The sequence below is a fragment of the Microchirus variegatus genome (assembly GCF_963457635.1).
Source record: "Microchirus variegatus genome assembly, chromosome: 5".
In the NCBI taxonomy this organism is placed as follows: Eukaryota; Metazoa; Chordata; class Actinopteri; order Pleuronectiformes; family Soleidae; genus Microchirus; species Microchirus variegatus.
In genome coordinates this window covers 29834125-29850125 of record NC_139806.1, presented here as the reverse complement: position 1 = coordinate 29850125, position 16001 = coordinate 29834125, and the positions used below count along the sequence as shown (strand labels likewise).

Sequence of the window (16001 nt, the reverse complement as noted above, 5' to 3'; positions counted from 1 at the left end):
AAAATATCAATATAACGTGCAGCAACACACACAAACAAACATTTACCTCATATTCATGAAATTTACTTTAATTATTCTCATTGAAAACATTGTGTATTTGGTTGTTGTTTTCTTAGCCACAGGGCTGTTTTAAAGGGGTGGGCAGAGCTGAGGCGCTGAGGGGGGGGGGGGGGGGGGCACAGCAGTCCACCTGTTTACAAACATTATAATAATAATCATAATTGATCTTAGTCTACGATGTAATAAGAAACTCAAGTTTGTAAACCACTCACTCTCCCACACCAAACCCCATTGAGAAAATCAGTGATTTTAGCTCACGGGGACACAGGAAGCTGCTGGTCTACTGCTGCCTCGTGTGGTCACTTTGTGTCACTGAGGTAAATCTTAATTAAGGATTTATAAAAGCCGAATTAAAGAAACTAAGACATTTGAAGCTAGTGATGGAGGCAGCAGTGGATCAACAACTCCTGTGAACTCCTGTGTGCTGTGAGATTGAAATCACTGGTTTTCTCAATGGGGTTTGGTGCGGGAGAGTGAGTGACTTTGGTGAGGGAGAGTGGCTGAGGGTCTCAACAGCAGACTCCCTGTTTCGTTTTCATACTAATAATAAAGATCAGATTCATTCAGTCTGTCAGGTTTTGCGATATATCGGTCGACGTGGGTGGATTTAAAGTGACGGTCACGGTTCTGAGCGGCCTCAACTCGCTCGCTTCTCCTTCTTCTTCTTCTTGTTGAAGATGACGACGATCTTCTCGCGCACCACTTTGATCTGCAGGCCGTAGATGACGGCGTTCATGGCGGGCGGGACCACGTGGAACAGGATGGAGGCGAGCTTCCTCTGCTGCGAGAGCTGCGGGAAGCGGTGCAGGATGAGGATGACGTTGCCCGACAGCAGCAGGATAGCGTAGACGGCCAGGTGAGTGGCGCAGGTCTGCAGCGCGCGGCTGTTGAGCGACGCGTCCCTGCGGCTCAGGCACACCGTGGCGATGCGCAGGTACGTGAGCGTGACGGCGGAGAGGGAGCACGCCATGGTGGAGGCGGCGGCGCCGAGGCCGTACACGTGGTTGACCAGGACGTTCTCGCAGGAGAGCTTGAAGAGCGAGGCGTTGTCGCAGAACGGGTTCCTGATGACGTGTCTGCACCGCGACAGTCGCGCGCTCAGGGCCACCAGCGCCGCCACCATCACGAAGGCGGCCACCCACGCCGACGCCGACAGCGCCGCCACCGTCCTGTTGCTCATGATGGCGGCGTAGCGCAGCGGCCTGCAGATGGCCACGTAGCGGTCGAACGCCATGACGGTGAGCACGTTGTGCGACGTGGCGGCGTGGAAGTGGGCGCAGAACGCCTGCACCACGCAGTGGTGGAAGTGGACGTAGCGTTGCGTGAGCGGCGTGAAGACGTCGATCAGCAGGTGCGGTATGACGGTCGACGCCCCGAACGCGTCGTTGACGCTCATGTTGCAGAAGAGCAGGTACATGGGCTGATGGAGGCTGCGCTCGGCGGCGATGAGCAGCACCAGGCCGACGTTTGACACCATGATGAAGACGTAGATGAGGAGGAGGAGGACGAAGGCGGGAACGGACGACTGCGGCGCGACCCTCAACCCTTCCAGGAGCAGGATGTCCCCGCCCACTGTTATGTTCACCATCAGCAGAACGGCGGCGGCAACGTGGATCACATGATCACGACATCTGAGAGGAGCAGAAACATCACATCGTCACAAACATTTTACCATATTATACTGCTCCATCTTGTCCTTTTGTAAACCACTCACTCTCCCACACCAAAGCCCATAGAGAAAACCAGTGATTTTAACATCACAGAGACACAGGAGTTCACAGGAGTTGTTGATCCACTGCTGCCTCCATCACTAACTTACAATGTCTTATTTTCTTTAATTCGGCTTTAAAATCCTTAATTAGGACTGACCTCAGTGACACAAAGTGACCACACGAGGCATCAGTAGACCAGCAGCTCCTGTGTCCCCGCCAGCTAAAATCACTGATATTCTTTATGGGGTTTGGTGTGGGAGAGTGAAGAAAAATAGATTTTTACAAAAGAGTTACCAAATAAAATGTACTTCCGCTTCAGTCTACGATGTCTTAAGAACACGTTCACGTCTTTATTTCACTGTTAGACAGACTTTTCCGGCAGAAAGCGGCCACTCACTCTCCCACACCAAACCCCATAGAGAAAATCAACGATTTTAACATCACAGCACACAGGAGTTCACAGGAGTTGTTGATCCACTGCTGCCTCCATCACTTACTTCAAATGTCCTGTGTCCCTGTGAGAAAAAAATCGCTGATTTTCTCTATGGGGTTTGGTGTGGGAGAGTGAGTGGTTTACAAACTTCAGTTTCAGACTTTGGCCTCTGTCTTCAACTAAAGTAATCATCAGATAACAAAGAAAGACACACATTATACAACTCCACGACTGAAGCACAGAAATACAGGGGGAGAGTATAAATACAAAGAAGGAACCGTCAATAAACAGATGAATTCAGAACAAGACCAATATCTGCTGTTAGTTCTCACTCATTTAGTCATGTAGTCACTTTTGGAAATGTAAAGAATCATTTGCAAGGTTTGCAAAATGTGTCACATTAGCCCAATTATTTGAATATGGAATAAATATTTTACATAAATTGTCATTTATTTTCTTCTTTCTTTTATTTTTTATAAAAGTGTCTCACTTCAGAGTAAAATATTGAATATTATTAAAGAGTATTAAAATATAGGAAATATAAATTAAACAGTGAGTTTGTTTCATGATGAGGCTGCACAGGTGTATGTGTGTGTGTGTGTGTGTGTGTGTGTGTGTGTGTGTGTGTGTGTGTGTGTGTGTCTCACCTGTGTGTGTGTCTCCACTCTGGACGACGTGACACTGATGTCTCTGCTTCTTCTTCTTGGTCTTGGTCTCATTTATTCAGAAACGTGATCACGTGAGAATCAAACATGTGACTGCTTTGTTGTTTTAGTTGAAGCGCCGCTTGTGTTTGACCTTAAATCTATGACACAGTGAAAATGAAGCTCACACATGGATCAAATTAAATTCTGTCACAGGTGAAACACATTTAAAATTCTTTTTTTTTAAAAACATTAACTTAGCGTTGTTAGCATGGAGCTCGAGTGTTGTTTGCTTGTGCTGTTCGCATGGAGCTCTAGTTTAGTTTGATTGTGTAGTTAGCATGGATTATAAGCATGAAGCTCAAGCGTTGTTAGCTTGTGTTGTTAGCATGAAGCACAAGTGTTGCTTGCTTGTGTTGTAAGCATGTGTTAGCTTGTGTTGTTAGCATGGAGCTGAAGCTAGCTTGTGTTGTTAGCATGAAGCCCAAGGGTTGTTAGCATGAAGCCCAAGTGTTGTTAGCATGAATCTAACGTTTTGTTAGCATCAGTTGTTAGCACCAAGCTCAAGTGTTGCTAGCTTGTGTTGTTAGCATGAAGTTTAACTGTTGTTAGCATGAAGCTAACAGTGTTGAGTTGGAGATGCTTTAGCAAACACATTTTTGATTCGTCTGCACCTTTACTGTGTGAGGTTAAAATATTAACAAGATGAGCTAACATAGCTACTGAGCTAACGTGGCTACTGAGCTAACATAGATTTTTGAGCTGAAATAAACCCAGAGCAGTCGTTGACTGTTTAACAGGCACTTTAATACAAATTAAAAATTTCATAATTTCATTGTTGTGGTTTTGCTGCTGAACAAGATGAAGATTTTCTGTCGCACCACTTTGATCTGCAGTCCGTAGATGATGGCGTTCAGGGCGGGCGGAACCACGTGGAACATGATGGAGGCTAGTTTGCGTTGGTCCGACAGGAGCGGGAAGCGGTGGAGGACGATGATGACGGAGCCCGACACGAGCATGATGACGTAGACGGCGAGGTGAGTGGCGCAGGTCTGCAGCGCGCGGCTGTTCAGGGCCGCGTTGCTGCCGCCCAGACAGACGACTGCGATCCGCAGGTACGTGAGCGCGACGCTGCCGAGGGAGGAGCCGAGCAGGACGACGGTGTAGCTGAGGCCGTAGATGTTGTTGATCAGGACGCTTTCGCAGGAGAGTTTGAAGAGCGAGGCGTTGTCGCAGAACGGGTTGAAGATAACCCACCTGCAGCGCGTCAAGCGGACGCTGAGGCCCACGAGGATGGACACCAGCAGTAAAGACACCGTCCACGCTAACGCCGACAGCGCCGCCACCATCCTGTTGGTCATGATGGCGGCGTAACGCAGCGGGTTACAGATGGCCACGTAGCGGTCAAACGCCATGATCATGAGCACGGTGTGACACGTGCTAGCGTGCAAGTGGCCGCAGAACGCCTGAGTGGCGCAGTCAATGAAGGTGATGAAGCGCTCCGTACGCGGGAGGAAGGCGTCGCTCAGCAGGCGAGGGATGAGGGTCGACGCCCCGAACGCGTCGTTGACGCTCATGTTGCAGAAGAGCAGGTACATGGGCTGATGGAGGCTGCGCTCGGTGGCGATGAGCAGCACCAGGCCGACGTTTGACGCCATGATGAAGACGTAGATGAGGAGGAGGAGGACGAAGGCGGGGACGGTGGACTGGGGCGGGACCATCAACCCCTCCAGGATTAGGATGTCCGTCTGGTTCTCCATCGCTCAGAGGCTGAGGTGAGTTCGCCTGATAAACACAAGAACGTGGGAATATTGAAGGTGCGGAAACCAAGCTAACATGTCAAAGTAGCCCCATTAGCTTTCACTGTTAGCTTCACAAACTGTATTTCGCTAAATCTGTCACGACATGGGAAATAATGCTGCGTTGATGCGAATTTGTCGCACAACGACTTCACAAGTATTGTCCTCCAAGAGTTAGCGCCAACGTACCACGGGTCGTACGCGCCCCACAGTTTGAGAACCATGGTTATAGATCATTGAAACAACAACAAAAAAACAAGTTCAGAGCAGAACAGGTGAAAACACTTAGTTCAAAGTAACTCTGAGTGAATATAAAAAGGCCTGATCAATGGAGCACAGAAAACATGATTCACGATGTCAACAAGCGATAAGAAGACTCCATCCTCCCACTTCTCCCCAGTGGAGCTGGAGATATTAATGAATGCATATGCAGAAAGAAAGCAATAGTACTTTGTGGCAGAAAGAAGTAAAAAGTACAAGTATATGTCTAAGGGTGTACTTACTTAGTCTTAGACTTTTGCTTATACTTTTCCGTATAAACCAAGTATACTTCACTTTACTATTCTTAAGTATATAAACTATAGTATATGAAAATAAACTTCAAGTATATAGCCTCCGTTTTAGTATAAAATAAGTATACTCATAGTACACTTGAATAAGGGAGAATCTGCGCCTCGACTTAAACCAAATCTGCTTTCTGAAACAGGCCCCAGGTCTTAACCCTGGAAAAAGCTCTTAAATAATCCCAAAATATCAGTTTAACTAAAGTACAAGTACACAAACACAGTAATAAATCAGAAACTGGCCTTGTGAGGCGTTCGGTGTCACCTCGTAAAACTAATGATACTTTTTACAAAATTTTCTTAATTCAAACTTCACACAAACAAACAACTTCATCTTCATTCATTCATTGTTTTTTTTTTTTTGAATGAAAACACAACTTTATTTTAACAGTTTTAAGTTGAATGATGATTTTATTCTCATTATTCATGTAAATCAGTGAAAATGTTACTTTTTCTGATACTTGAAGTTTCCATTGTAAAAAACTAAAATACTTGTAGGAAAAAAATAAATAATATTCCAATTCCTTTTAGATTGTTTATATATTTACATTATGTATTTAATGATTTAATTTATAATTTAAACTATTCAGGGTTTTTTTTCGTCCTTATTTTGTGGCTGAAAACAAACAATATTATTCACTTTTGACCTCGATTGATAATTATTATGTATAACTTTTCATAATTTACCGTTGTAAAAAAAAGATCTACTTCTGCGTAAAAAAGTAAATATCACTTGTTTGACTTTACTAAATGAAATTTATTTATCATTATCAAATTCTACTTCAAATTTTTTCCATTTAAAAAAAACATTTGTGGCTAATTTTGTTAAAATGATGCAGTGTGTGTGTGTGTGTGTGTGTGTGTGTGTGCGTGTGTGTGTGTCAGTCACACACTCACCTCTGCTGACATGAACGTCCTCCACTCTCACCTGAAGGGTTCAGGACTTTATACGCCCAGCATCTTTCTTCACGACGCCCACCACAGGCCGTTTGTCGCCTGGCGACCGTCAATGCCGTCACCAAATGATTTGCGTACAGTGAAGAAGAAGAAGAAGAAGAAGAAGAAGAAGAAGAAGAAGAAGAAGAAGAAGAAGAAGAAGAAGAAGAAGAAGAAGAAGAAGAGTCGAGCTTCAAAGATCAAACCCAACTTTATTTTTAAAGCATTTTTTCGGCGCAGAACAGGAGTATCATTACTAAGACATAAGAGCTCACACGGGTCATCAAATACAAATAAAACTCATGAAATAAACCATAAAACATGAGTAAAACAACAACAAAAACAATAACGTCAATGTCTTCTTTGGTTTGTCGGTTATTTCGCTAAATATAACGTCAAAGTCCTCGTCTTTGTTTAATTTCCCTTTCTTTCCCCTGACGCGGTTCATTCTGTCTCCGTTTCTGTTATTATCATCTTTAATGTGTACAACGTCTTCTTCTCTGTCTTTGGTGTAACGTAACAGCGCCACATACAGGCCTGGCATATGTACTGCAGGGCTTTTAGGTCGCATGGACCTCTGGTGTTGTTAGCTTGCGTTGTTAACATGAAGATCAAGGGTTGCTTGTATTGTCCTAAAGGTTTGTTAGCTTGTGTCGTGAGCTTCAAGATCAAGCATTGTTAGCATGGAGCTAAAGTGTTGAGATGGAGATGCTTTAGCTAACAAGCTTTAGCTTGTTCGTGTTGATCAAACCAGACGTTGGTAAACATTGTTTTTTGATTCACCTGAGCAGTCTGCACCTTTACTTTCAGAGGTTAAAACAATAACAAGTTAACGTAGTTTGTTAGCTAACGTGGCTACTGAGCTAACGCAGCTACTGAGCTCACATAGCGAGCCGTCAAACCACAGAAAGGTCACATGACTGAAGCTTTTCAAAGGTCTCAGCTCACTTTTTCCCTATGATTTTTAACATACTATCATACATTTTAAGATTTTGCAGCTTTTGTAGTTAGCATGAAGCTCAAGGGTTGTTAGCTTGTGTTGTTAGCAAGTTTTATTGTAAATGTTTGAGTTGAATGGGAGAAAAATACATTTTAAAGGTGAAATAAACCCAGAACAGTTGTTCACGGTTTAACAGGCACTTTAATAAAAATGTCATAATTTCATTGTCGTGATTTTGCTGCTGAACAAGATGAAGATTTTCTGTCGCACCACTTTGATCTGCAGTCCGTAGATGATGGCGTTCAGGGCGGGCGGAACCACGTGGAACATGATGGAGGCTAGTTTGCGTTGGTCCGACAGGAGCGGGAAGCGGTGGAGGGCGATGCCGACGCAGCCCGACACGAGCATGATGATGTAGACGGCTAGGTGAGTGGCGCAGGTCTGCAGCGCGCGGCTGTTCAGGGCCGCGTTGCTGCCGCCCAGACAGACGACTGCGATCCGCAGGTACGTGAGCGCGACGCTGCCGAGGGAGGAGCCGAGCAGGACGACGGTGTAGCTGAGGCCGTAGATGTTGTTGATCAGGACGCTTTCGCAGGAGAGTTTGAAGAGCGAGGCGTTGTCGCAGAACGGGTTGAAGATAACCCACCTGCAGCGCGTCAAGCGGACGCTGAGGCCCACGAGGATGGACACCAGCAGTAAAGACACCGTCCACGCTAACGCCGACAGCGCCGCCACCACCCGGTTGGTCATGATGGCGGCGTAACGCAGCGGGTTACAGATGGCCACGTAGCGGTCAAACGCCATGATCATGAGCACGGTGTGACACGTGCTAGCGTGAAAGTGGGCGCAGAACGCCTGAGCGGCGCAGTCAATGAAGGTGATGAAGCGCTCCGTACGCGGGAGGAAGGCGTCGCTCAGCAGGCGAGGGATGAGGGTCGACGCCCCGAACGCGTCGTTGACGCTCATGTTGCAGAAGAGCAGGTACATGGGCTGATGGAGGCTGCGCTCGGTGGCGATGAGCAGCACCAGGCCGACGTTTGACACCATGATGAAGACGTAGATGAGGAGGAGGAGGACGAAGGCGGGGACGGTGGACTGGGGCGGGACCATCAACCCCTCCAGGATTAGGATGTCCGTCTGGTTCTCCATCGCTCAGAGGCTGAGGTGAGTTCGCCTGATAAACACAAGAGTGTGGGAATATTGAAGGTGCGGAAACCAAGCTAACATGTCAAAGTAGCCCCATTAGCTTTCACTGTTAGCTTCACAAACTGAATATCGCTAAATCTGTCACGACATGGGAAATAATGCTGCGTTGATGCGAATTTGTCGCACAACGACTTCACAAGTATTGTCCTCCAAGAGTTAGCGCCAACGTACCACGGGTCGTACGCGCCCCACAGTTTGAGAACCATGGTTATAGATCATTGAAACAACAACAAAAAAACAAGTTCAGAGCAGAACAGGTGAAAACACTTAGTTCAAAGTAACTCTGAGTGAATATAAAAAGGCCTGATCAATGGAGCACAGAAAACATGATTCACGATGTCAACAAGCGATAAGAAGACTCCATCCTCCCACTTCTCCCCAGTGGAGCTGGAGATATTAATGAATGCATATATGCAGAAAGAAAGCAATAGTACTTTGTGGCAGAAAGAAGTAAAAAGTACAAGTATATGTCTAAGGGTGTACTTACTTAGTCTTAGACTTTTGCTTATACTTTTCCGTATAAACCAAGTATACTTCACTATACTATTCTTAAGTATATAAACTATAGTATATGAAAATAAACTTCAAGTATATAGCCTCCGTTTTAGTATAAAATAAGTATACGTTTATATATAAAATAAGTATATGTTTATATATTTACATTATGTATTTAATGATTTAATTTATAATTTAAACTATTCAGGGTTTTTTTTCGTCCTTATTTTGTGGCTGAAAACAAACAATATTATTCACTTTTGACCTCGATTGATAATTATTATGTATAACTTTTCATAATTTACCGTTGTAAAAAAAAGATCTACTTCTGCGTAAAAAAGTAAATATCACTTGTTTGACTTTACTAAATGAAATTTATTTATCATTATCAAATTCTACTTCAAATTACTTCAAATATAGTATAATAGTATTCAAATATATAGTATAAGGAGGAGGCTGAGACCTTTGCCTTCCAGGCAGAGATCTCATAGTACACTTGAATAAGGGAGTATCTGCGCCTCGACTTAAACCAAATCTGCTTTCTGAAACAGGCCCCAGGTCTTAACCCTGGAAAAAGCTCTTAAATAATCCCAAAATATCAGTTTAACTAAAGTACAAGTACACAAACACAGTAATAAATCAGAAACTGGCCTTGTGAGGCGTTCAGTGTCACCTCGTAAAACTAATGATACTTTTTACAAAATTTTCTTAATTCAAACTTCACACAAACAAACAACTTCATCTTCATTCATTCATTGTTTGTTTTTTTTTGAATGAAAACACAACTTTTATTTTAACAGTTTTAAGTTGAATGATGATTTTATTCTCATTATTCATGTAAATCAGTGAAAATTTTACTTTTTCAGATACTTGAAGTTTCCATTGTAAAAAACTAAAATACTTGTAGGAAAAAAATAAATAATATTTCAATTCCTTTTAGATTGTTTATATATTTACATTATGTATTTAATGATTTAATTTATAATTTAAACTATTCAGGGTTTTTTTTCGTCCTTATTTTGTGGCTGAAAACAAACAATATTATTCACTTTTGACCTCGATTGATAATTATTATGTATAACTTTTCATAATTTACCGTTGTAAAAAAAAGATCTACTTCTGCGTAAAAAAGTAAATATCACTTGTTTGACTTTACTAAATGAAATGTATTTATCATTATCAAATTCTACTTCAAATTTTTCCATTTAAAAAAAAAATTTGTGGCTAATTTTGTTAAAATGATGCAGTGTGCGTGTGTGTGTGTGTGTGTGTGTGTGTGTGTGTGTGTGTGTGCGTGTGTGTCAGTCACACACTCACCTCTGCTGACATGAACGTCCTCCACTCTCACCTGAAGGGTTCAGGACTTTATACGCCCAGCATCTTTCTTCACGACGCCCACCACAGGCCGTTTGTCGCCTGGCGACCGTCAATGCCGTCACCAAATGATTTGCGTACAGTGAAGAAGAAGAAGAAGAAGAAGAAGAAGAAGAAGAAGAAGAAGAGTCGAGCTTCAAAGATCAAACCCAACTTTATTTTTAAAGCATTTTTTCGGCGCAGAACAGGAGTATCATTACTAAGACATAAGAGCTCACACGGGTCATCAAATACAAATAAAACTCATGAAATAAACCATAAAACATGAGTAAAACAACAACAAAAACAATAACGTCAATGTCTTCTTTGGTTTGTCGGTTATTTCGCTAAATATAACGTCAAAGTCCTCGTCTTTGTTTAATTTCCCTTTCTTTCCCCTGACGCGGTTCATTCTGTCTCCGTTTCTGTTATTATCATCTTTAATGTGTACAACGTCTTCTTCTCTGTCTTTGGTGTAACGTAACAGCGCCACATACAGGCCTGGCATATGTACTGCAGGGCTTTTAGGTCGCATGGACCTCTGGTGTTGTTAGCTTGCGTTGTTAACGTGAAGATCAAGGGTTGCTTGTATTGTCCTAAAGGTTTGTTAGCTTGTGTCGTGAGCTTCAAGATCAAGCATTGTTAGCATGGAGCTAACAGAGTGTTGAGATGGAGATGCTTTAGCTAACAAGCTTTAGCTTGTTCGTGTTGATCAAACCAGAGGTTGGTAAACATCGTTTTTTGATTCACCTGAGCAGTCTGCACCTTTACTTTCAGAGGTTAAAACAATAACAAGTTAACGTAGTTTGTTAGCTAACGTGGCTACTGAGCTAACGCAGCTACTGAGCTCACATAGCGAGCCGTCAAACCACAGAAAGGTCACATGACTGAAGCTTTTCAAAGGTCTCAGCTCACTTTTTCCCTATGATTTTTAACATACTATCATACATTTTAAGATTTTGCAGCTTTTGTAGTTAGCATGAAGCTCAAGGGTTGTTAGCTTGTGTTGTTAGCAAGTTTTATTGTAAATGTTTGAGTTGAATGGGAGAAAAATACATTTTAAAGGTGAAATAAACCCAGAACAGTTGTTCACGGTTTAACAGGCACTTTAATAAAAATGTCATAATTTCATTGTCGTGATTTTGCTGCTGAACAAGATGAAGATTTTCTGTCGCACCACTTTGATCTGCAGTCCGTAGATGATGGCGTTCAGGGCGGGCGGAACCACGTGGAACATGATGGAGGCTAGTTTGCGTTGGTCCGACAGGAGCGGGAAGCGGTGGAGGGCGATGCCGACGCAGCCCGACACGAGCATGATGATGTAGACGGCTAGGTGAGTGGCGCAGGTCTGCAGCGCGCGGCTGTTCAGGGCCGCGTTGCTGCCGCCCAGACAGACGACTGCGATCCGCAGGTACGTGAGCGCGACGCTGCCGAGGGAGGAGCCGAGCAGGACGACGGTGTAGCTGAGGCCGTAGATGTTGTTGATCAGGACGCTTTCGCAGGAGAGTTTGAAGAGCGAGGCGTTGTCGCAGAACGGGTTGAAGATAACCCACCTGCAGCGCGTCAAGCGGACGCTGAGGCCCACGAGGATGGACACCAGCAGTAAAGACACCGTCCACGCTAACGCCGACAGCGCCGCCACCATCCTGTTGGTCATGATGGCGGCGTAACGCAGCGGGTTGCAGATGGCCACGTAGCGGTCAAATGCCATGATCATGAGCACGGTGTGACACGTGCTAGCGTGAAAGTGGGCGCAGAACGCCTGAGTGGCGCAGTCAATGAAGGTGATGAAGCGCTCCGTACGCGGGAGGAAGGCGTCGCTCAGCAGGCGAGGGATGATGATCGACGCCCCGAACGCGTCGTTGACGCTCATGTTGCAGAAGAGCAGGTACATGGGCTGATGGAGGCTGCGCTCGGTGGCGATGAGCAGCACCAGGCCGACGTTTGACACCATGATGAAGACGTAGGTGAGGAGGAGGAGGACGATGGCGGGGACGGTGGACTGGGGCGGGACCATCAACCCCTCCAGGAGCAGGATGTCCGTCTGGTTCTCCATCGCTCAGAGGCTGAGGTGAGTTCGCCTGATAAACACAAGAACGTGGGAATATTGAAGGTGCGGAAACCAAGCTAACATGTCAAAGTAGCCCCATTAGCTTTCACTGTTAGCTTCACAAACGGAATATCGCTAAATCTGATCTACAGTTCAGCATTGTTCGCTCAGATTCTTCTGTCGGGCACTCTCTGACCAATCAGTGGGATTTGGAATTATACGAAGGTTTTGGAGCTTTAAGTATATTTTGGAATTATAAAGGGATTTTGGAACTATAAGTACAATGTGGAATGATAAGTAGATTTTTAAGTCATCTTAACTGATCTCCAGTATCGACTCAGCTGAAACTCGTCAGAGCTGGTACTATATATATATGAATATGTATTTATGTTTATATATATATAAACATATACATACATACGTTATTTGTTTCATTTTCTATCCTGGCATATACAATAGAACAGTATTTCTGTTATTTTCCTCCAAGTACCACCAGAGGGAGCCCACGTGCCACTGGTTGTACATGCAACACAATTTGAGAACCATGGGAATATATATCTATAGATAGATAAATAGATAGAGTAAATACTTCAAGACTACAAGTTCAGAATTAAAAAACAGAGACAGTGAAGTATTCACATAAGATAAGATGAGACTTTATTGTCATGAAGGAACTTCTTGAAATATACACACACACGTATACATACACACACACAAAAAATGTATTGACATATTAGTGAGGACATGTGATAGACATAACCCCTGACCTTGAACCTTTAACTTAAATATCAGTATAAGTTAAATACAAGAACACAAACGCATTAAGAAAATGGCTTTGTGAGGCGTTCAGTGTCACCTCGTAAAACTAAAGATGCTTTATTAAAATTTCCTCAATCCAAACTTCACACAAAGTAACAACTTCATCTTCATTCATTCATTCATTCATCTTTTATTTTTTAACAAAAACATAACATAACAGAGTTTTAATTTGAATTATGACTTTATTACTATTATTGTTCATGTAAATCAGTCAAAATTTTACTTTACTAAATTTTACTAAAAAAAACTTTTTTAAATGTTTCAATCATAAAAAAAATACTTGTGGCCAAAAATAATTCATATTTCAATAATATAGTTGTTTTATGATTATGTGTATATATATATATATATATATATATATATACCAAAAAATTATGTATTTAATTTATAATTGATATATTAAATAATAATATTTTCAGTAATTTTATTTTGATGAATGTAAATTGTTAACATCTTTGCCATTTAAAAAATATTTTGATAATAGTTATAGTTGTTTTGAAGTAGTTTTCTATTTAGGTAAATTATTCAAAATTTGACTTCATAATTTACCGTTGTAAAACAATAGTCTGTGGCTAAAAATAAACCATATTTCAATTATTTTTGAGTTGTTTTGATTTTAAAATTATGTATTTAATCATCATTAATTCATAATTATTTAAATCATGACAGTTTTTGTTCATACTTTATATACTACCATTTGTGACTAAAACAAACAATATTTTCAGTTCTTTTTACATTATTCATGTAATTTTTTTTTCTACATTTTATCATTTTGAGGAAAAAAAAGTTTGTGACTTAATACGAATAATATTTTGAGTTTTCTATTTAAGTAAATTAACAGGTAAGAAATATCACAAATATTTTGTAGCTCATTTTGTTAAAATGATGCACACTCGCTGTGTGTGTTTGTGTGTGTGTGTGTGTGTGTGTGTGTGTGTGTGTCACACGCTCACCTCTGCTGACGTGAACGTCCTCCACTCTGACCTGAAGGAGGTCGTGACTTTATACGCTTTTACATACGCTTCCCCAGGCCATGTGTCGCATCAACAGCATCATTGGCGAATCATCCTGTTTCTGTTGTTTATTTCAAGTTTCCCATATTCCAGTCATTCAGACGCGTGTATAGTGAAGAAGAAGAAGAGTCGAGCTTCAAAGATCAAACCCAACTTTATTTTTAAAGCATTTTAAGGTGCTGTAAACGAGGATCATCAACAAACCCAACAATGTCCAACTGTCGATTAAAAATCCTGAAAACATTCAGCAGTAATCTCCGACATTTAGCAAAGCCAATGTGTGAAATCTCAATATTTAACAGCGATCGTGAGCCCAATCACGACCACGTTCAGTGGTATTTCAGTTCGGTGACTGATGTACTGAACGATTCTGTGAACAAATGTTCGTGTGTGCGTGGGTTTTCTCCGGGTTCTCCGGCTTCCTCCCACAGTCCAAAAACATGCGATATGGGGATAAGGTGAATTGGTCACTCTAAATTGACCGTAGGTGTGAGTGTGTGAGTGAATGGTTGTTTGTCTCTATATGTGTGGCCCTGTGATGGACTGGCGAACTGTCCAGGGTGTACCCTGCCTATCGCCCAATGTCTGCTGAGATAGGCACAGCACCCCCGCGACCCTCCTGTGGAGGATAAAACGGTATTAAATGGATGGATGGATGGATGGATGGATGATTCTCCCGATTCATTTACACCCAAAACAAACTGTTTACAAGTCAAGAGTTTGTGTGTTTGTGTGGTGTAGAAAACCGGCGTTTCACGCAGCCGTGCTGTGGTGACTCCGCCCCACGTTGGGGAGGAGCTAAGAAGTCAGGGAAAGCGATACCAAGCCGTGTAGAGTCTATATGGTGAAAAAGCACCAATATTGGAATCTAAGATTAACAACAAGGGTGAAAACTGCTTCATTTGATCATTGACGCTGCCTTTTTGCCACGAAACAGCGCCGCTAGCATCTGTCGGACCTCCTTCATCTGCAGCCCGTAGATCACGGCGTTCAGAGCGGGCAGCGCCACCTCGCCCAGGATGGCTGCCACCTTCCTGTGGTCGGAGAGCTGAGGGAAGCGGTGCAGCGTGACGATGACGAACGCCGACGCCAGCAGCAGCGCGTAGACGGTGAGGTGGGCGGCGCACGTCTGCAGCGCCTTGCTGTTGAGCGCCTTGCTCCGGCTGCGGGCGCAGACGGCGGCGATCTTCAGGTACGTGAGCGCGACGCTGCAGACGGACGAGCCCAGCAGGACGACGGTGTAGCCCAGGCCGTACACCTGGTTGACCACGACGCTCTCACACGAGAGCTTGAAGAGCGAGGCGTTGTCGCAGAACAGGTTGGCCACGACGTGGCGGCAGCGCGTCAGGCGGACGGTGAGGCCGATCAGAATCGCCACCGGCACCAGCGCCGACATCCAGGCGGCGGCCGACAGCGCCGCCACCGTCCTGTTGGTCATGATGGTGGCGTAGCGCAGCGGGTTGCAGATGGCCACGTAGCGGTCGAACGCCATGATCATGAGCACGGTGTGCGACGTGCTCCCGTACAGGTGGACGCAGAAGGCCTGCACCGCGCAGTCCACGTAGCGGACGTAGCGCTCCGACGTGGACACGAACATGTCCCTGAGGACGTGCGGGATGATGATGGTGGCGCCGAACACGTCGTTGACGCTCATGTTGCAGAAGAGCAGGTACATGGGCTGCTGCAGGCTCCGGCTCCACAGGATCAGCAGCACCAGGCCCAGGTTTGACACCATGATGAAGACGTAGACGACGAGGAGGAGGACGAAGGCGGGGACGGCCGACTGCGGCGTGACCTTTAACCCCTCCAGGAGCAGGAGGCCTGAATGTAAACTCTGGTTTTCCATGTTTCTGGAATCTGTGAAAGACAGCAGTGACACACTTTCACTTAATGTCTCCACTTTCCCAAAATGTCCTAACTCTCCTAAAATGTCCTCACTTTGCCTAAAAGTCCTCACTTTCTCTTAATGTCCTCACTT

General features: G+C 43.9%; 4 protein-coding genes across 4 annotated transcripts; all 4 read right to left on the bottom strand.

The window, feature by feature from the left end:
• Nucleotides 1-697: 697 nt before the first annotated feature.
• On the bottom strand, nt 698-1648 carry LOC310927392 (olfactory receptor 52N2-like; the record flags this gene model as incomplete). The annotated part of the gene is made up of 1 exon (XM_083889687.1): nt 698-1648. The coding sequence occupies one exon, from the start codon at nt 1646-1648 to the stop codon at nt 698-700; it is 951 nt and encodes a 316-aa protein (XP_083745813.1).
• A 2025-nt stretch (nt 1649-3673) lies between these two features.
• Nucleotides 3674-4609, bottom strand: LOC310927391 (olfactory receptor 5AC2-like; the record flags this gene model as incomplete). Its single annotated transcript, XM_083889686.1, has 1 exon — nt 3674-4609. One exon carries the CDS (start codon nt 4607-4609, stop codon nt 3674-3676), a length of 936 nt encoding a protein of 311 aa, XP_083745812.1.
• Nucleotides 4610-7300: 2691 nt separating this feature from the next.
• Nucleotides 7301-8236, bottom strand: LOC310927390 (olfactory receptor 52D1-like; the record flags this gene model as incomplete). The annotated part of the gene is made up of 1 exon (XM_083889685.1): nt 7301-8236. One exon carries the CDS (start codon nt 8234-8236, stop codon nt 7301-7303), a length of 936 nt encoding a protein of 311 aa, XP_083745811.1.
• Nucleotides 8237-11261: 3025 nt separating this feature from the next.
• On the bottom strand, nt 11262-15869 carry LOC310927389 (uncharacterized protein; the record flags this gene model as incomplete). Its single annotated transcript, XM_083889684.1, has 2 exons — nt 11262-12199; nt 14951-15869. 2 exons carry the CDS (start codon nt 15867-15869, stop codon nt 11262-11264), a joined length of 1857 nt encoding a protein of 618 aa, XP_083745810.1.
• Between the last annotated feature and the right edge of the window lie 132 nt (nt 15870-16001).